General features: G+C 35.0%; 3 protein-coding genes and 1 long non-coding RNA gene across 4 annotated transcripts; 2 read left to right on the forward strand and 2 right to left on the reverse strand.

The window, feature by feature from the left end:
* Positions 1–239: 239 nt before the first annotated feature.
* On the reverse strand, positions 240–2451 carry LOC145736610 (uncharacterized). Its single transcript, XR_014180045.1, has 4 exons — positions 1325–2451; positions 835–1266; positions 585–669; positions 240–527 (listed from the first exon to the last, which is right to left on the reverse strand). It is a non-coding gene; the product is annotated as an uncharacterized LOC145736610 (long non-coding RNA).
* A 2638-nt stretch (positions 2452–5089) lies between these two features.
* Positions 5090–5935, reverse strand: LOC145736214 (uncharacterized). Its single transcript, XM_081990517.1, has one exon. The coding sequence runs from the start codon at positions 5933–5935 to the stop codon at positions 5090–5092; it is 846 nt and encodes a 281-aa protein (XP_081846643.1).
* Positions 5936–11036: 5101 nt separating this feature from the next.
* LOC145736698 (uncharacterized) lies at positions 11037–17119 on the forward strand. The gene is given in 4 exon segments (XM_081991117.1): positions 11037–11327; positions 15889–16086; positions 16473–16860; positions 16927–17119. Coding segments are annotated over 4 exon segments (1059 nt in total). The 3' UTR covers positions 17109–17119.
* An 885-nt stretch (positions 17120–18004) lies between these two features.
* LOC145736571 (uncharacterized) lies at positions 18005–20259 on the forward strand. The gene is made up of 2 exons (XM_081991029.1): positions 18005–18615; positions 18707–20259. Exons 1-2 carry the CDS (start codon positions 18174–18176, stop codon positions 18937–18939), a joined length of 675 nt encoding a protein of 224 aa, XP_081847155.1. The 5' UTR covers positions 18005–18173; the 3' UTR covers positions 18940–20259.
* The last annotated feature ends 1154 nt before the right edge of the window (positions 20260–21413 follow it).

Raw genomic sequence — 21413 nt, forward strand, 5'->3', positions numbered from 1 at the left:
TTGACAGTGATTTGAGTGAAACTGACTGAAACAGACTTTTCCTCTGATTTTTCATTGTTAGGAAATTACACACCAGGACACCACATTCTACTTTATAGGGTTTCTCCATGTTTTTCTTAAAAAACTGTGTAATTTTTTGTCACAAGTGGTGCAATGAACAATGTCAGAATTATGTTACCATGTATATAGTAACTATAAGTATGTGTGCTTATTTAGGTGCTTATTCTATGGTGGTCCTAAGTAACTGTCATAATGGTCATATACATATATTAATGATAAACATAATAATAATATAAATAGTGGTTTTTATTTATTCGAGCTGCTTCTACACTTTTAAAGATTTGTCTAAATGTAATGGTATATGTAAATTACAAATAACATAATAAAACCATAAGGAGTAACAGCTATAGTATAGATATCTAGCTGTATGACAATTATTATTTAAATAATACAGTTCAAACACTGGTTATTACACTTCACCCTCTTCCAAAACATTCCACATTGGATTTCAGTAGTGCTCTGTCAACCTAAACAATACAAAAATAAATAAGTATGTAATCACAATAAATTTTAGTAAAACTTACCATCTGTACCATTAATGGTTGCTCTGGTTTATTTTTATTGTTGCAAAAGACCAAATCTTCAGAGCCTTTGGAGTATTCCTTTATCCTGTAAACATAATCAGTTCAATTTAAGGTAATACCTATTTATTTTCAAATGATTTTATATTATTATTCAACAACGAAATAATACACATCACTACTTGACGGCTTCCTAAATTAAGCCATTAAAAAGCCCATACCAGCTAAAAGGAATTTCAAATAGTATACCTACTTGTAATTGTTGAAGTCATAAACAAGCATCTCCAAAACTTTAAAATAGTCTGCAAATCAGAAAAATCATGAATATACACTACAATAAAATGTAGCAATTGATGGATCTATTAACAAAAAAATTAAATGTTACACAGAGAATATGAGAAGTAGGTATTAACTATGTAACATATGTATACTTACCATATTAAAGCATTGTGTAACTAAATCAACTAGATTTATACCTCAACAGGTATAAGCTGAAGCTGGATGCAGTTTTTTCAAATGTATTTGCCTCTCTGATGATTTAAAACTAGGTAGATTTCAAAAACGGTTTCCATTTGGTTTTTATTAAATACTGTCTTTGATAACAATTGTGTTACTTAATAAAAGTTCCAGTATACTTCATGCACATTGACTATATGAGCTGTGGGGGCAGATTATCAAAGATTTTCTGAAATAAAAACGAAAATGTTGAAATTATAAGTCCTACATAATACCATTCCACCTACCTGTTGCAACTTTCCTCAGGAAAGCTCGGCTGATGATAAATATAAACATGCCCAACTATAAGTAATCGATTTAACTCTGATTTACCAGTCTAAAACTGTCCAGTAATAAAAATCAATTACAATTTGAGTAAATTTCCAATCAACATGTAAACAAAGCCGCCATTATTAAATATGACCTGCTGTCCGCATTCCACAAATTCCACAAAACCGCGGCCTGCCGAACGCCATTCATATTGTGGTGGTGTCGTGGTCAGCAAGCTCGTTGTTGACTAATCACAACACTCCACGTATAAATCAAACTGCTCCAATTTCACTTATTATGCTTTATTAACATTATGGGGAACTTTGAGGCATTTTCTCATTAAGAAGGTTGTAAAAAGAATAATATATTAGGAACTTGTGTCCGAAAACATTGGCGCCCGAAATCTGACTCCTTACTCCACACGCTTGACAGATGTCGTACGAAGCGACGTAAAAACGCCGGTTGACGCTACAATACTCCCCACCCAGTAACGGAGTAATTTAAATCTTAAGTTAAAAATCACAACATATTAACTGACAAGATAACAGCTTAATTAAACAAATTAATCATAAACATGTCAAAACATATTAGCAGCAGTAAAATAAAAATACAAGATATGTACTTATACTATTAATACTTAATTAAATTTGAAATTTTACTTTTTTGTTAACGCCTTTAGTTAAGGTTGGATCCTGGACATTGCTGATACTAGCATATGAGTGGTCGTGCAGGATAATATCTTGAGGTAATAAAAAGGCCGGTTTCAACCGATCCATTGAAATATTTACATCTTTGTCTTTTATAGCAATTGAAAAATATTTGTCAAAACGTTTCTTTACAAGGAAGGGTCCGTCGTAAGGAGGTTGTAAGGGTGTTTTTACTGCGTCACGTCTAACAAAAACATGTGTACAGTTGTTCAATTCAGGTGAAACAAAAATTTTTGGCTGTGAATGGTGATTAAAAGATACTGGTCTTAAAAATTGCATTTTTTCTTTGAGTTTGCCGACAAAAGTAATAGGGTCTGTCTCTTCTCTGGAGGTTTCAAAAAATTCTCCAGGTAAACGGAGTGTAGTTCCATAAAGCATTTCTGCAAGAGAAACTCCCATCTCTTCTCGAATTGCACAATGAAGTCCCATCAAAACTGTTGGCAATATCTCAGACCATTTAGGGTTAGCGTGCGCCATGATGGCGGATTTAAGAGTTCGGTGCCAGCGCTCAATTTTCCCATTAGTCATAGGATGGTATGGTGAAGAACGAATCCTTTTACATCCTAATAATGTTGACAAAGATTTGAAAAGCGAGCTTTCGAACTGACGGCCCTGATCGGTTATAATTCGCAATGGAGTTCCGAAACGACAAATCCAGTTATTATAAAATGTTGAAACAATAGTTTCAGCTGTTATGTCACTGATAGGGTAGGCTTCCGCCCAGGAAGTGAATCTGTCAATACAGGTGAGACAGTAAGAATACCCATTTGAAGATGGTAAAGGTCCAATTATGTCCATATTAACAACTTCAAAACGAGAGTTGGGAATATCGATTTGTTTAAATGGAGTGATAGTGTGTCGATTAACTTTGGATTTTTGACAATTAATGCACGCTTTCGTCCATTGGCGAATATCCTTATTCATTGAAGGCCATACAAATCGTGCAGCTATAAGCTTATTAGTAGCTTTAATGCCTGGGTGTGAAATGTTATGGAATTTTTTAAAAATAAAATGACGATAGCTTTTGGGTATGAAAGGTCGAATTTTGGATTGAGATGAGTCACAAACAATTACTGTAGAAGTGTCAGAAAATGTACACTCTTTAAGTTTAAGAGAAGATTGTTCTGGGTTACAAAGCAAATTTAATAGTTCCGGGTCCGTAGATTGATGTTCACGCAGAACTTCATAATCAATGACCTGAGGGAAATCAATACTGCTGATTCGAGAGAGTGCGTCCGCTACAATGTTATTCTTGCCGCTAATGTGTTTAATGTCGGTGGAAAATTGAGAGATAAAATCCAAATGTCGAATTTGTCTTGGTGAGGCTTTATCCATTTTCTGCTTGAAGGCGAATGTTAGTGGTTTGTGATCAGTAAAAATTGTAAAGGGTTTCCCTTCAAGAAGGTACTGAAAATATTTGATTGCAGAATAAATGGCTAACAACTCTCTGTCATATGTGCTGTAATTTACCTGAGCTTTTGAAAATTTCTTTGAGAAGAAGCTTAAGGGTTTCCAAGAGTCGTCTTCAAATTGTTCTAAAACTGCCCCCATTGCAAAGTTTGAAGCATCCACTGTTAAAGAAATCGGAGCGGTTGATGAGGGATGAACTAACATAGATGTATTAGCTAAATCTTGCTTACAAAGATTAAAAGCGCATAATGACTCTTCTGACCAATTTAACTTGGTTTTGTCCCCTCTTTTACAATTATTATGAAGAGAGTGAAGGATTGATTGGTTAGCTGCGGCATGAGGAATAAATTTCCTGTAGAAATTCAACATTCCAAGAAATCTTCTAAGCTCTGAAACTGTGTTAGGAAGAGGATAGTTTAAAATAGCATTAACTTTGTCGATTAGTGGTTTAGAACCTTGTGAAGACACTTCATGTCCCAAAAAGGTCACTTGACTTTCGCCAAAAACACATTTTTGTAAGTTTATAACTAGTCCATAATCACTAAATCTTTTAAAAATGATCTGCAGATGTTGGGTGTGTTGACTCTCGTTGTCAGAGGCTATTAAAATGTCATCAATATATGGAAAACAGAAGTCTAGATCTTTAAGCACCTCGTGAATGAATCGCTGGAAGGTTTGAGCAGCATTTCGCAATCCAAATTGCATGCGGGTAAATTCGAAAAGACCGAAAGGAGTGATAATCGCGGTTTTGGGGATTGAACATTCATCTAGAGGAATCTGATGGTAGGCTCTAACCAAATCTAAAGTTGAAAAGACTTGTTTACCATTTAGAAAATGAGAAAAATCCTGGAGGTTAGGAATAGGGTACCTGTCGTCTACAGTAATCGAATTGAGGCGTCGGTAGTCACCTACTGGTCTCCTGAAGAGTTTTTTTTAACTAAGTGTAAAGGGCTGGCCCACGGGCTATTAGAAGGGCGACAAATTCCTTGCTCCAAAAGGTATTGAAACTCTTGCTTAGCAATTTTTAATTTGTCAGGTGGTAGTCGTCTAGCTCTAGTAGTGACTGGAGGTCCTTTAGTCAAGATAGTGTGTACAGTATTGTGTTTGATGTCAATAGGCAAGGAAGAAAATTTAGTTATATTAGGATAATGTTTCAAAAGATCGAAATACTTACACTTGGGTGATAAGGTGCACACTGATTGTAAGTGTGTAAGACGTAATGATCCACCAGTAATCAACTTGGTTGTCGTATCCAGTAAACAGTTCTGTCGAAGATCCACCAATAATCTAAAGTGGTGTAAGAAATCCGCACCAATTATTGCTTGATTAGTTTTAGCAATAGTAAATGGCCAGGAAAAAGTTCTTCGTAAACCTAAACTTAATTTTAAAATTTTAGAACCGAATGTAGGGATTGAAGTATTGTTTGCTGCATATAAGTTAAATCTGGGTTTAAGTTATTTTTATCACTGCTAGTGCTAGGGATTATTGATACATCAGAGCCTAAATCTATTAAAAACCTAATTTTTGTCAAAGGGTCCTTAATAATTAGTCTGTAACTTACTACATTAGTGAAAAGCTTCTGGACATCTTGGCGACCAGATTCAACCACGCAGTTTGTCGCCGCGTTTAATTGCGTGGTTGATCGTTTTCCTGGTTGGAGAAACTGCATGGAGGTACACATTTGTTGGCTTTGTTCTTATACTTGGCATGGTACCAACAAAGATTCGGTGTCGACGTGGAATTTTCTTGGTTCTGGCGAGTGCGATGAGGCGTCCTTGACCTGTTGCGTCTGAAGGCGTTCTGTTTCCGGCAAAGTTTTAGTTCCTCTACCTGTTGAGCTAACTTTTGTACAATATTAACAAGGTTGCTATGACTGTCGGCAGCAACAGCAAAAGATTGAGGCTGTTCGATTTCCGCGATTTTGTCTGCCATTTTAGATAAGTTTTCTAGAGAATCGCTACTAGCGGCTAGTACAGACTGAATCTGGGTTGGCAAATGTTGGAGCCATAGAGTCTTCAGAATTTCCTGAGAGACGGAACTGCCACCTAAACGAGTCATTTCATTTAAGAGTTGTGATGGCTTACGATCACCTAAGGAAGTTTCTGACAGCAATTTCCTCAGTTTTTTTTCACTGGAGTCAGAGTATATTGATATTAGTCGGTTTTTAATTCCCTCGTATTTACCCTGCTGAGGAGGATTAATTAGAAAATCAGTCACTTGGGTTAATATGTCCGTGTCAATGGCACTCAAAACGTGGTTATATTTTGTACTGTCCAGAACGATGTGGGAGAGCTCAAATTGCGCCTCAAGTTGGATAAACCAAAGTTTTGGATCGGATTTCCAAAAAGGAGGAGGTTTGATCGCTACTCTACTCACGTATTGTTGGTTGATTTCCGGGTTTGGGATGTTCCCACTTCCAGATGTCGATGGTGGTTGATCGTCATGTTGGATGCTTGCCGATGGATGAGACATGGTGCTAGATGTTTCCAGTCGTCCCAAAGAGTCCCAGAAGATTGAAAATGGAAGGAGTGTGTCCGAAGGTCGGAAGGGTCACCAATTGTGGTGGTGTCGTGGTCAGTAAGCTCGTTGTTGACTAATCACAACACTCCACGTATAAATCAAACTGCTCCAATTTCACTTATTATGCTTTATTAACATTATGGGGAACTTTGAGGCATTTTCTCATTAAGAAGGTTGTAAAAAGAATAATATATTAGGAACTTGTGTCCGAAAACATTGGCGCCCGAAATCTGACTCCTTACTCCACACGCTTGACAGATGTCGTACGAAGCGACGTAAAAACGCCGGTTGAGGCTACAATATGACGTCGCCGATCTCGCCCGAAGCGACTTCGAGTCGCTTCCGAATCGGGACGGCGTCATTGGGGACACTCGTCAACTGGTATAATCGACATCGGGCACACTCGTCGTGTGGTATAATCGACGTCGGGTACACTCGTCAGTTCACACACTCGTCACACGGCATAATCGCAATCTGGTGTAAATAGTCTTGCGATGTGTCGACAGAGTGCGCTGCCAGTTCCGAGAGGAAATTATTTGGTTTATTTTAGGAAACAAAATATTCATATTTATAGGGGTTTCTATGGGACATGTTCAAACGCCAAAAACATAGAAATATACAACTCATTTTATGAAAATCGTACGTACCACGAAAGCTTTGAATTAAGTATAATTTTACATAGCTGAAATATCATACAGTGCGTCTATAATCAGGACAATTAAATGCACTGAGTTGGTCTGATTTAGCAAAAAGTCGGGATTACTGAATATCAATCCAAACATACATATTCCATTCAAACAAGTAAATTTTTAGTTTGTATATTCATTGATTATAGGTATGCGCATTACAACACATCAATAAAAATATTTGGAGTGTAAAGTTATACACTGTGTACCTACAATGTGCGGAAAAAATGCTACCACATGTTCTGAGTCATAAAGTGTCCAAAGTGCAATTTAGTTTTAGTTTTTCGTAAATATTTTTTATGCACTTTACGAATTAAAAGTCCATTTCTAATCCCTTATTTTAGGGATAAAAAGGACACTTTTAATCACTGAGGAAAAAAAATAATTTTAATTCCTGCGGGATTTAAAGTAAATTGTGCTATAGCAATAACACTTAATTTTGAGTGTATCCACCATGCATCCAACAACAATCAATGACAAATATCAGTAATACGAGCTGTCAGTCTTGAAACTAGAGTATAGTCAAAATGTTACCCTTTGAGAATGACGTCAAGTAGGTGAAAAAACACGCATGTCTGGAATTAGATCACAAATTTTAACCTACAAATGCTTTGAAAAATTAGTTTTAGAGAGGTTCAGTTGACATCTGGAAACTGTTTCTTTTCGTACTCGAAAAAAAGCAGCACATTTAGAATTAGCATTTGGGCCTTCTCATTGCAGCGCAGCATTTTTATACCTTTGATATTCGTTTAAATCAAAGTGACAGTAAATGTCAACGTTTTTAATTTGTCAGGACGACAAAATTAACCACGTGCCTTTTTTGCTAAAATTGTTTGTCCACGACCAACCAATAATGTACTAATATTCAGCGTGTTGACAGAAGCTAAATGAAGGTCATATAGCGTCAGAGTGATTAATGAAGAGGAATAATGATCATTATTCCCTCTCGACCTAAAGGTGGTTGCACACCAAGCATAAAACATGGGATATGCGGTATTTCTTGCATGTAGACATCCACTTATGTCTTTGCAATTACTGCTAATTCAGAATACCATTTTCTTAACAAATACACCGCAATAACACAGTACAGGAGTTTGCCAAATCATTAGGTAAATTCCATAATTTATATTTGAAATATTTTTGGTGTATGACCGTCCTTAGTTCTGTGGTTTTTTAAGTTGACATTGACAACGTCAGTGCCCTTGTGGTCGTAGGAGGCAACGCTGGGGGTGCGTTCAGAAATAGGGCTGGTGTGCGCATCGTGGCCTTTGTCACATGCGACCATATAGTTATGTAAATAAATTGTTCACGTGATCCATTTTTTCCCAAATTCTGTCACGACTTGTACACCGACGGCCAGTTTAAACGCGATCCTAATCGTATCGAGTTTGACATTTCAGTTGTTATGGCGGATTTCAATTTTAATTTAGTAATTTTATAAGAAATATTTGCTTTTTTCGCAGTAATTCTTGTTAAAAATGAGTTCGGATAGTGATACGGAACCAGGTTGCACTCCACCAGAAATTATACAGGCTGCCAAAACGACAAGTACAAATTTGCTACCAGAAAAATCGAAATCATTGTACTTGTCAACTTACAAAAGTTTCATGGATTGGAGAAGTACTAAGCAGATTAATTAATTACAGCACGAATGTTTTGTATTTTTTGTATTGTAATTATTGTTAAATTGTAATTATAATAATTTTATCTCTTGTTAATATAATAAAAATAGGTGAGTTATATAATGTTTCAATTATCTCCAATATTTATTTTCATTTTATCGATCTTATTCAACAGTATACGAAAGCGCGGTGTGTGTTTGTGTCAAATAAATGATTTGATTCAATTTAAAACACATGTAAATAAAAACAAGTCGTAAAATACTTGGGGACCCCAGCCCCGCGCCGCTAAAGGGAAAAAGTCTTTTACTTATACCGACGGGAAACTTTATGATCATTTACGTTAATTAATTACTAAAACCACCTATTTGGCCGAATTTGGCGACGCATTTGTGTCTTGGACTCTTGTGATTTGGGATATACGGTGTTAGCTCTTTTTCGACGGATTTTTAGGTAGTGAACTAGTGTAGTGAAAAATTTAGTTTTTTGTTAAGTGTTTTTTGTAAAATTTAGTTATTTGGTGTTTTTGAAAAACTGTACGAATTAACAACGGTTTATTTGTAAGTATCATTTTTAGTACTTTTGAAAGGTATTGAGTTAATTTGATGTCCCTAAATCTTTTTTTACATATGTATAGAAAGTCTTTCACTTCTAAACAATATGGAACCAAACCGCGTAGACGTACGCATACGAAAAACTTTTAGCCATGACGGGTACTTCTACAAACTCCGCAGAATTTTTAATGGAATTTGGTAAGTACTTTGAAATAGGGTTCTAGTTTCAGCTATCTAGGTAACTTCTTTACCTACACTATTGAGAAAAGAAAAATGTTCTAACTACGCTAGGGTATTAATAAGTATTGTTTAATAAGTATATTTTCGAATAGTAGGGTCTGATTTCACAGTTTCCATAGAATAAAAAAGTTATTCTGATGTGAAAGTACCGGCCCTTAGAATTGTTGTATATTACCTTATACATAAACGAAATCAGTTATTCTCGCATTTAAATTGCGCAGCATAAAATAGCCAGACAACCTTGAATTTCTATAAAAATCTCTCGAAAGACTAACCACGGTTGCCACTGTGAAAATTCAAACGTTTAAAGACGCGTCCCTGACAAAAACACATGTAAAAGCATACTAGGTTATGCGTTTCACGTTTCAACCGGCAACACCGGTATCACTCGGTGTCTGCTACGCAAGCTCCAGACAACTGCGCGTAAAAACGGGCTATAAAATTTATTCAAAGCGCGGCAAAGCGGTTGTTTAAACTTTACAATAAAATGGCAGAACGCAGCAACAAAAACTGAAAAACTGACAAACTACGTCCTGTTTTATCATGAATTCTAAGTCTTACCCCGAATCTCAATTCGAGAACTTTTGCCTTCAGACTGGCCTACTGACCAACCTCTTGACGACTGACTTTGAGAAAGTTCAAATGTTCAATGTATTCCTTGTGTAAATAAATTCTTACAATTTCAAAACGAGCGTCCTTTTTGTTACCCAGCTCGCGCCAACAGTCTGGTTTCCAACGGAAACCTGGGTTCCTCTTATTCAAAAAAGCAACGGCTTTTTGTAACGGCGTATTGTAACGACAAGGACAACCAAATCGTAATAATGCGCGACAGAATATTAATTATATACAGGCCGTCCCATTTAAAAAGGATATCATATTTTTGATTATCGGGTATTTCGCAGATGTACTGAATTTTTGCTCGTATTTCATGAAAACTTTAAAGTAAGTAGGTAAATAAAACTTAATTTTCTACGACCAATAATAATTTTGAAAAGGGTCTTCTTCAAATCTTTATAATTACCAACCCTTTCACTTTTCGGTGGTTCACCTATTATTTTAAAGATACAGAGGATGGCGGTTTATTCAAAACAGTGTGGGTACTCTTTCATGAAATTGAACATGGGTCAAGCAAAATCTTCATAATACTGTTGGTTCTTAAGATACAGAATGAATTTGAAAAACACCAAATTTTAGGCCCTTCCGTATCTTCGGTATCTTTACACATTTCTAGAAGCTCAAACGTTTTCTTTTAGATTTTTCCGTAAAATTCAGTGACCCAGTATTTAGAGTCTTGTGTTTTTTAATTATAACATAAAAGTACGTTCTTACATGGAACGCTCTAGATACCTATTTTTTTTTTTTTATTTGCTATAATTTTTTGCTTTACTCTTTTCAAATATTTCTTATAAATGCAGCCAATGGCCATATGTTAAAAGGTAATGTAGTATTTAATAATCCAATCACTGCGAATTGTCATCCTCTACGAGTATTATTACGTTTCAGTTACTTCGTTTACTCTTCATACCGAACGACAGAGTGCAGGGCTTCCGGAAAAATGCTCGTGAATATTGCACAGTTTCACGTTCTGAATCCACACCACAATCATGCCAGAAGGGACAATGCAGTGATTGCAGCAAATTTCAAGGAGGAACTAAGTAGGGCTTGTGCTTCTGAAAGAGGAACTCTCAAAAATATTTATGAGAGAATGGCTATGAGGTAAAACCAACACCCTTAAATGTTCGATTCTACAGCAATTATATTCTTTTAAATATAGTATACAAAAAAAAAATTGTAGAAGCCATTTTTGTTTTCAGTTTCTATTAAATGCTCCTTTTATACTTCCAATTGTTATATGTATTATAACAATTTGCTATTATATTATTTTGCATTCTTTTTTCAACCCAGAGACGTTGCTGCTGCAGTTCAAGTCCCTTTCATTTCTGTTCGGAGATCAATGTTGAGGTGGCGACAATCATCTACTCCGAACATTCCCAGGTCACTAACAGATTTAGGAAACTTGTTGTCTTCCGGTGATTGGCCTAGATTTAGTACCTGCAATAGTGGTCAGTTTTATTCTGGATCTGTGGAAGCAGATGGCAGCCATGCTCTCATATTTGGAAGCATCGACTTCATCACAAACTTCACAGATTCCCAGCACACATTTGTAGATGGGACTTTCAAGGTGGTACCGAGAAGACCAGGTTTCAACCAACTGTTAACAGTATTTGGAACTTGCATGGACCATGTAAGTTTTTTTAATGAAGGGTATTCACCATAATAATAATGATTACTGGTCGTTATAAAATTTAACAGTAATTTAAAAAGCAAAAATTAAAATACACTTTCAAAAATGTTTAAATTCAACAGCACTTTTTTAAGAAGAACTTTTTTCTCATGTAGTAAAATACTTTACTTGTAGTAATAATATTGAAATTAATATTTGTCCTACAAGGATTGTGATAATAATTAAAATTAGAAGGATGTGATCATGGAAAAAAGGAAGTTGTTCTATAATAATTGGTAAAGCTCTGTCTTGAAGAAGAAGAGGTTTTCATGTTGAGATTTCTAAAAAAAAAATATTTCTTTATTTATGGAGCTTAAATAAATTGCACTAATCTGCCATAATAGAATTAGAGGGTTTCTAGAAGTTATGTTTTTCTTACTGCTGGGAGTTCATTATAACAATGATCAGTCGGAGGAAGATTTTGAAGAATTAACTAACAATTTTTGTTTAATACTATTGCTATTACGATAAATTTAAAAACAATAAATAATTAAAAAAACAACATCGATTGTTGTACTTTAAAACATTTTTTTACATTAAAAATTTCTTGAAGGTCAATTAAATCCATGAGGCTTCGCTTCTCTGATGAGTAGTTAAATATCTCCAGAATAATATCTTTTAAAGAGTAAGTACCTATTATTCATATTGGAGGTGTGCTTTTGGCAGTAAAAAGTAAATATAGTTGCAGTTTGATTAACGTAGATTTTAAAATACCACAGATTGATTTAGTAGCTGTCAAGATACAAGTTGATGAAATTATCTTTATATATGTGTTATTAGTATATGTTGCGCCCAGTAGTACAATTTCAGATCGGGAAGACCCTTTTTCATATATGGAAAGCTTGCAATATCTCTATCAAAAGAAGTTTATTATTTTAGGAGATTTTAATATTACGCACCTAAATCAGTATTACGTCAATAACTTTAAGGATCAACAAATTGAGCTGCTATTGAACTTTCAAGGTTTCTATGAATGTACACAACAAAACAGAGTTCTAAATGCCAACGGTCGCATATTGGACTTAGTTTTGACTAATCTTGGAAGTAGTGTGTTTAGTGATGGCTGTGGCTTTGTCGGCAGCGATGCTCATCATCCACCATTGACAATTGAAATTTCTTTAAAAAATCCAAAGCAAAAATCTTTACCCAGTAATAATACGACATCAAATTTTAATTTTAAAAAAGCGGATTTTCTTGCAATGTATCAGCTCTTTCAAAATGTCAGTTGGAGTGACCTGGAATCTTTTAATGATGTTAATTTGGCAGTTGAATATTTTTATAAGAAAATTAACTCAATATTTGAAATATGTGTACCAAAAGTGAGACCACATAAAAAGTATCCTGTATGGTTCAACAAAACAATAATAAAAGATATACAAACCAAAGATAAATTAAGGATTAAAAGTAAAAATTATTTTAACTTAGATAACCATAACCGTTTTATACAACTTAGAACTAAAATCAAGAGGGACGTGAAAGCTGCATATCAACAATACTTAAATAAGATTCAGATGGATATTAATGAAAATTCGAGGTCATTCTGGCAACACATTAGAAATAACAAAAGTGCGCCAAACATTCCATGTAAAATGTTTCTTGATGGTGACGAGTATACTGACGGGACGGATATGGCAAACGCATTCGCTTCCTACTTTCATTCTGTATATATTGAGAATGAGCTGCCCTACTCAGAGCACACCCAGCACTATATAAATGAGTCATTTTCAATCAATGGCATTACCCACGATGATGTGTGTGAGGCAGTCGGAAGACTTAAGATCAATAAGTCTGTAGGACCTGATAATTTGCCATCATATGTAATAAAAGGTTTGGTAGGATTTGTTGCTGAACCATTGAGAATTTTGTTTAACATGTCAATAAGTACTAGAAACTTTCCGACAATGTGGAAAGAAGTTAAGATATGTCCAGTTTTTAAGAAAGGAAATACGTCAGACATTAAGAATTATAGACCGATCGCTATTTTGTCATGTCCTGCAAAAATATTTGAATCAATAATATATAAACAGATTTATAATTACGTACGAAATAAAATATCACCCATGCAACATGGATTTATGAAGAATAAATCAACTGCCACGAATTTATGCAATTTAACTCAATACATAGCAGAAAAGTTAGACAAGAGTTGTCAGGTAGATGTTATTTACACAGATTTTGCAAAGGCTTTTGACTGCATCCCACACAACATTCTTCTAAAAAAACTAGATACAGAGTTTGGGTTTGATGACGGCCTGGTTAATTTTTTTCAATCTTACCTTAGTAATAGGCAGCAGAAAGTCCTACTCAGGGGGTTTAGCTCTAATTATTTTATACCAACTTCAGGTGTCCCACAGGGATCTAATCTCGGACCACTACTGTTCCTTTTATTTATAAACAATTTAATTGATACCGTTAATAAGTCCAAAACGTTACTATTTGCTGATGACTTAAAATTGTACCTTAGAATAAAAAACATGGAAGACTGTCAATCACTTCAAGAGGATATGAACAAAGTTCATAGTTGGTCGGTTGAAAACGGTTTGGAACTTAATGTCAATAAATGTTATGTCCTTAGCTATACACGAAAAAAAAGTCTATCCTATTTTAGCTATACAATTAATGGAGCAGTGTTGCCTCGTGTTACTGAAATGGTGGATCTAGGAGTCACTTTTAACTCTCAACTTAATTTTAAGACACATATAGGTAATATTGTTAATAAAGCCTATAATATGTATGGATTTATAGTTCGAAACTGCAAGGACTTTAATAATATGACATGCATAAGGACACTATATGTGTCATATATAAGATCAATCCTAGAATATTGCTCGGTTATTTGGAGTCCTCATTATAATATCCATAAGTATAGCTTAGAGAAAGTCCAAAATAAAATGCTAAGATATATAAAATACAAGGAAACCGGTATATATCAACTTCATATACCTAAAGTAGACATCCTGAAGAGATATAATTTGCACACCTTAGAAAGTCGAAGATCTGTAGCATATTTGGTGTTTTTACACAAACTTATTAATAATAATATTGAAGACCCTAATTTGTTAGCTTTAATAAGTTTTCATGTGCCAAATTATCGAATCAGGAATCCAACAAGCATGTATGTTGATAATGCACGAACTAATTTTTATTTTAATTCTCCCATTATAAGTATGTGTAAGTTATATAATCAAGTTAGGGACCAATGTGATATTTTTAGTGTAGATTTGAATCGATTTAGAAAGATGATTCAAGAAATGCTGTAAACTTATTGCTTGTTACTTTGTATATTTGCTATGTACATTAGTAATTGTCTTTAACCAACCTACCCTATAATTGGATGTATTTCTGTGGGGTTTGTAATCAAATAAATAAATAAATATTTGTAATGGTTTTGGTTGGTTTCATGTTTTGGTTGCAATGTAATTTAATCAGTTTGTTTGTTCTCCTCATTATTTTCCTAATAACATTCTAATCTCTCCTATAACGAAATCATAATTAATAGAACTTATGTATAAGAAACACGTTAAAATTTAAATTGGAAATGAATTTGTTTGCCTATTTGGTTTTATCATAGCTGTTCTGCTAAAGTAATCATACTTGTTAACGTATTGGGTTAAGTTTACGTTTTTTTTTTTTGTTTTTTTGTTATAATAAACTTATTTAGATATAACAACAATTAAACAACGCCGTGTAGACGCAGCAATGTAACAGACAAATAGATCATTTGTATATATGTTTGTGACATTTGCTTCTTTATTTGTCACGATGTACGATGTACTTGTTTATTGAATTATTGCGTCATTACGGCTTAAGGGCGGAAAAAAGATTGCGCCCGTGGCCAAAGCTTAGCCTTTTATTTGGTGAAGGGTGTCGCTTTTCTTTCCCTTCGCGGTACGCACCACGATTTACGCACAAATTTCACAATTTTCTATACAAAAGCTTTTGTTGTTGTTCTTGTCTTATTCTAAAAAACGGGTTGTAAAAATTGTTCGGACGCACAGTGGCCACATCGCGAATCGCTAAAAGCACGTTAAAAGTGATGACTCAAACCACGTGAATTTTTACAAAACGTATGCAAATCGAGACGAACCACTGTAGTTTTTGAATATGTTATGTCACGATTGTCACTCACGTTTCACATTAATATAAGTATTTTAGTTTTGTTTTAACTTGCAATTTTTATTTTTGTTTATTCACGTTTTTTCACGAATCATTAAATTTTTGCTAACACGTAGCGTCTCAGAGCTCCTTCTCTGAGTGGTCCTTCGAATTGAAGTTAGGAAATCAGCAAGGTTTCTAACATCTAAAGCTCTAAGACGTAAACTCTTTGTTTTTCTCTATGGAAACATAGGTGTAAAAAAGCATTATAAAGAAATTTGTGCGTAAAAAATTGTATTAAAGACTGTCTAAAAGCTTATCTACAAAATCAGCGTTGGTTTCCAATTTTATTTATTTTAAAAAATGTTATTTAGTAGGTACTTAATTGGCTTGTAATGTTTGTATAACAACTATTTACTTAAAATAGGGTTTTCCTTTGGTCCATGTCTTTATGGAAAGGCGAAGCAGGGCATTGTACGATGCTGTTTTCTTACATATTTTGCGGTCTTTTCCAAACTTTGTGAAGGGAACAATAGTTACTGATTATGAAGTTGCCCTCATCGAGTCTTTAAAGCACACCTTTCCCGAAGCTTTACTTAAAGGATGCTTTTTTCACTATTGTCAGGTATGACCGTTAATAATTAAGTAGATACGAAATGAATTCTGGATATATAGAGTGCCCAGTGTGTCCATCACATGATCGAAAAGGTATTATGACATCCAAAAGGTAATTGAATTGAAAAATCTTGAATAAATTCTATTTTTTGTAACGCTGATTTTTATGAAAGTTATTGCAAAAGTACTACTAAAGTCTCGTATAAGAACCTGATATTAAAAAGGAAATCTTTCAGCGATGAAAGGTAAAGTTAACATAAATGTATTCTGTAAACACTCTGTATACCATAATATCATAGTAGCCTTCTGATCATGTTTTTATTGGACTCCCTATATAACAGTGAACTCTATGGAAGTTTTTCCGTATACTTTCTCAAAGACTAATTTTTTTTCAAGGCCGTAATGCGAAAAGCAAAAGATGTAGGAGTAATGAGGCAAATTCAGTCAAACCCTAACGGTCGGGCACATTTACGAAAGTACTATGCTTTGGCTCTTCTCCCTCCCGACAGAGTACTAGAGGCATTCAATTCCCTGCAGGTTTACTTATCAAGTTAATACTAGTACTTACCGCTTAATTAATATGATTTTGATTTGAAGGACAACGACTTGTACGAAATATTTGCAAATCTACATGCCTACGTTAGAAGACATTGGATAAATAGAGTCACACCGGTGCATTTTAGTGTATTTCAACAGCAACACCGAACAAATAATATTATGGAGGCGTATCATCGCAGGTTAAACAGTAAACTTGTAAGGCATCCAGGAATTTGGGATTTGCTAGGTAAGATACTTAAAACCTACGGCCTAGAAGTTAGAAGTTAAAAAATAACGCATCACTTTCTTTTAGAAACCATCATTAACCTTCAAAATACTGCGGAGGTGGAGTTTAGGCAGTTGGAGCAGCATGGAAAAGTTTTCCGAGTTGCAAAGTCCACCGTACTTTTCGATGCTCGCTTGAAGCAAGCATGGAATAAACTGACGGAAGGCCGGTTTACAACTTTAGACTTTTTAAGGCAAGTTGTCAAATAAACTGGTTGCCACGCCAAATGTCAGAAGCACAGGTCAAGTCAAAAAATATTCAACTTTATATAAATTATATATATCACTCTTTTTAGAAAATAGTGTTGAAAAATGATTTTCGATCATTAGGGCAATTCAAAAGTTATTTGACTATACTGTTTATACAATAAAGATTGATTTTTTTTTCAAAAGCATCATACAAACATTTGTTCATTACAGACAAGCAGTGCATTTCCTTGAAAATTTGGACGACCAATTGCATAGATTTAATAGAAATAACGCTATCGAGGAACAGCCCGAATTGAACCCAGTTTTAGCCGAACATTTTGAGCCTGATGATGAACCTGCTGAACCATTTCCATTAAATGTATTTCAAAACCTTCCACCCGATACACCACCCCCAGCTCCTACTTCTACTGTTGACCCACTTTTTTTACTTTTCTTCCTCGCAGACGGCCTTCAGCCACAATTTCCACCCCTCCATTCGACTCACCACCCCCACCCCATACTCGTACTGTTGACCCGCCACCTCTTACTTTCCTTCCTCGCAGACGGCCTTCAGCCACAATTTCCACCCCTCCATTCGATTCACCACCCCCACCCCATACTCGTACTGTTGACCCGCCACCTCTTACTTTCCTTCCTCGCAGACGGCCTTCAGCCACAATTTCCACCCCTCCATTCGATTCACCACCCCCACCCCATACTCGTACTGTTGACCCGCCACCTCTTACTTTCCTTCCTCGCAGACGGCCTTCAGCCACAATTTCCACCCCTCCATTCGATTCACCACCCCCACCCCATACTCGTACTGTTGACCCGCCACCTCTTACTTTCCTTCCTCGCAGATGGCCTTCAGCCACAATTTCCACCCCTCCATTCCATTCACCACCCCCACCCCATACTCGTACTGTTGACCCGCCACCTCTTACTTTCCTTCCTCGTAGACGCCCTTCAATCTCGATTTCCAGAGCTCCACCTGACTCACTGCAAAACAATCCTTCTGAAATTACACCTTCAAGATACAACGCTCCCCGTCCGCTTGCTTTTTTCCCTCCAACACGCCCTTCAACTATGGTCTGCGAACATCTTTCTTCTTCTCCTAGTCAAAACGTCGCCTTCTTTCCAGTTTCTACTTTTAATAATCAGTCGCCTCTCAGTTCACCACGAAGGTCTCCTTCGCCACTATCCGAAGTGAATTTTCCTACTTCCCTCTACGATGTATCTAATCCATCATCATCTCCTCAACCGACAGACCTCAATGACGATAACCAGCAATCCATATCCCATTCACCTCTACCTCAACTAAATTCGCCTCTTATAATACATGACACACCTTCACCTCCTCCGCAACCCCAAAATGACCAACCACCCTCAAGGTCTCCTCCGCTTCCGTTGCCAAATGTGCCTCATTCACCTACTGCTGACCCACCCTCTCCTGCTCCACGCCGTCTCCAACGTCAATATGAGTTCCCACATATCGACCAATTTTTTGATGAACTGGCACACGAAGAAGGTATGAATTTTTCTATATTTTTATGGATTTTTATCATATTGTATCATTATTTCATGTTCAAGAAGGTAAATTGTTTTTTTTTTTTCTGCAGCCGATCGATGGATACCACCGCTCCCTGCCACTCAATTTAATGAAGACCACATGCCTGATTTGATTAAATGCAAAGTGTGCTATGTTAACCAGATTCAATATGTGCTCGAGTGTGGCCATACGCTTTGTTCCAGTTGTGCGGAGATTCTTGTGAATGATTTAGTCCCACGCTGCGCGGTGTGCCGACACCATTTTCAACAAGACCGACCACCTATAGCAATATTTTTAGGATAAACTTAAAAAAAACAATTTAAAATTTATGCATAAGCATCAATCAATGATAAGGAGAGAGACTTTCTTATAAAGTTGTAATGTTACCAACTATCAAAGTTCAAATTACATCATACCACTTCGACAAACTGATATACCAGGGTGTCCAAGAGCTCCCTGGACATAGGAGATTAACATGGGAAAACGGTTTTGATTTTTTTTGCGCTTGTACGGTTGATTTGATTGAAAAATCGTATTAATGAAAGTTGTAGTACCTATCACGGACTAGTTTTCTGTATTTTTTTCAGATCTCTAACTTGAGCCCTTTCGTCGTAAAACACAAACAAAAATGCGAAAATTTAAACTTTTTACCTGCACTGTATAAGCGGTTGTCGAACAACCGTATCAGCCACAATGACCTGTTTATCCGTTCAATAGTATATTGTGCAACATACAAGAGGATGAATACATACTTAAAATATGGACAATCCACCCAAAATTTGCAGTCCATTTTTTCTACGACTAATTCAAATTATACCAAAGTTTCATAGAAATATGTATTTTGGAACTTTAAGAAACGTCAGAGCGACAAGCCAATATTTAATGTTTTGATTCCAACTATCAGTACAGATGACAATCATCTTTTCAGTCAAGATTAGTTGAAATTGGTTTAGTTGAACTACCACCATTTCATATCTCAAAGTTCGTTATTTCATATCCGTTCAGCTAGCTGCAATAGCCTATTTTTCCATTCTCTAAACTGTCAAAGAAACAGTAAGTATCACGGTAGGTGTAAAACATTTTTTCCATAAGGTACTTGTACTTGTGCGGATCGTTGATCTGCAATGCTTCTTTTTTACTGTTTTTGTATGAATAAATTTGAAATCCTGACGGACCAACAGCGTACCTATGATACGATACTTAAAAATGATATTTGGAACCAACTTATCTATAACAAAATAGCGGACTTATAGAGGTACAGAGGTTCGCAGTTTTTATATTTAGTTTTTCACCAAAACTTTTTTATAATCCACCACTGAGATATAAAGAGAATTCCTACAATTCCTTATTTAATTTAGATATGTACCATTGTCAATAAATTTAATTAAAGTGATATTAAAGCTGAGTGTTTTATTCAATCAGCTTTAGCAATAGTTTTTTCAGTTTTAAAAGTAAAAAGTATGATTTTTTTGCTGTGAGTCTATTTGCTCATAATGCATACAAAACATTTTTCCTGCAAACAAATCAATGCGAAATAATTTAATACAACTTACTGACTAAAAAACAGAATTACAGTTAGGCATAAAAAGATACTGAATTAAATTAACACTTTAGATTTTACTTTCTTTATTATTAAAGTAAGCATCAAAAATCGCGTCTTTATGGTGAATGGAACTGTTGAAACTTACAGGTTACAGGTATATAACAAAAAAGCATCAGTTTTTCACTTTATCAAGATGACAAAGAAAAAAATGTCGAACTTTCATTAAGAAATGTTTAATAGGTATTAATAAGAAGATAATTTTTGTCGGTTAGGGTGTCAAAAATATTATTAATTTTGTTTCTCACACTATATATTATCTTGATGGCTATTACTCTAATTGTCTAAACTATATTCATGTCATACTGTAGGTATCTGAAAAACATTTATAACAAATAATATTCTATTGTTTCATATAACTAAAATAATTAAAATAAAAAACTATATAAAATAAAACTAATATTTAAAATAAATTAATAATGAAATAAATGTTTACATAACAAAACATCATTTTGTTTGTACTGAGTATTTCAGAAATGTCTCATAAATATAATAAACATCTTATAGAAAATAGAACATAGTATTAATTTAAAAAAATAATTAAACATCATGTGTAGGAGTGTAGGATAGTTCAATTGCATAAGTATTTATGGGTCTCAAAACTGCTTTAATCACCTTACAGGGTTATTTTGCAATAAAGTTTTAATTTCCAAGTAGCCCAGCAAGCACTGAACAGCTACCAAATACGCTACTGAGAGGTATGTGATGTACTTTGAAAATGTTGTTTAACACTTATTTACCTATATGTAATGACCCAGGGTACTTCGACCGCCTTCACTTCATTTTAGAATGGTCATCATATTTCTTGGATGTCATTGCTGATTCTAAGAAAAGGGAACTCCGTTGGTTGCTATGATTGTATTCAAAGATTTCTCTTTCTTACCTAAATTATTACTTTTTTTATGCACCTCCCTCTAGCTAGATGATAGAAGCATTTTACTACCTAAAGTTATTTTAGTACATTGCAAAGTGCTGTATTATGCTGTTGTAGTTCATTCTGATCAGCTTTGAATTTGTTTTAAGTATAGGTATATACACATTCGTCAATTCACTGTTTGCAGTGTTTACACCATAGGTTTACACACCACTCCACCAGCTGATCAGCTTATCAAAATTTTGTCAACTAGAGAAAGAAATAACCTCTTGACAATTAGACCAAACGCCCGACCGAAATGGG

The sequence above is a fragment of the Ips typographus genome, linkage group LG12 (genome assembly GCF_016097725.1).
Source record: "Ips typographus isolate SLU linkage group LG12, UJ_Ityp_2.0, whole genome shotgun sequence".
In the NCBI taxonomy this organism is placed as follows: Eukaryota; Metazoa; Arthropoda; class Insecta; order Coleoptera; family Curculionidae; genus Ips; species Ips typographus.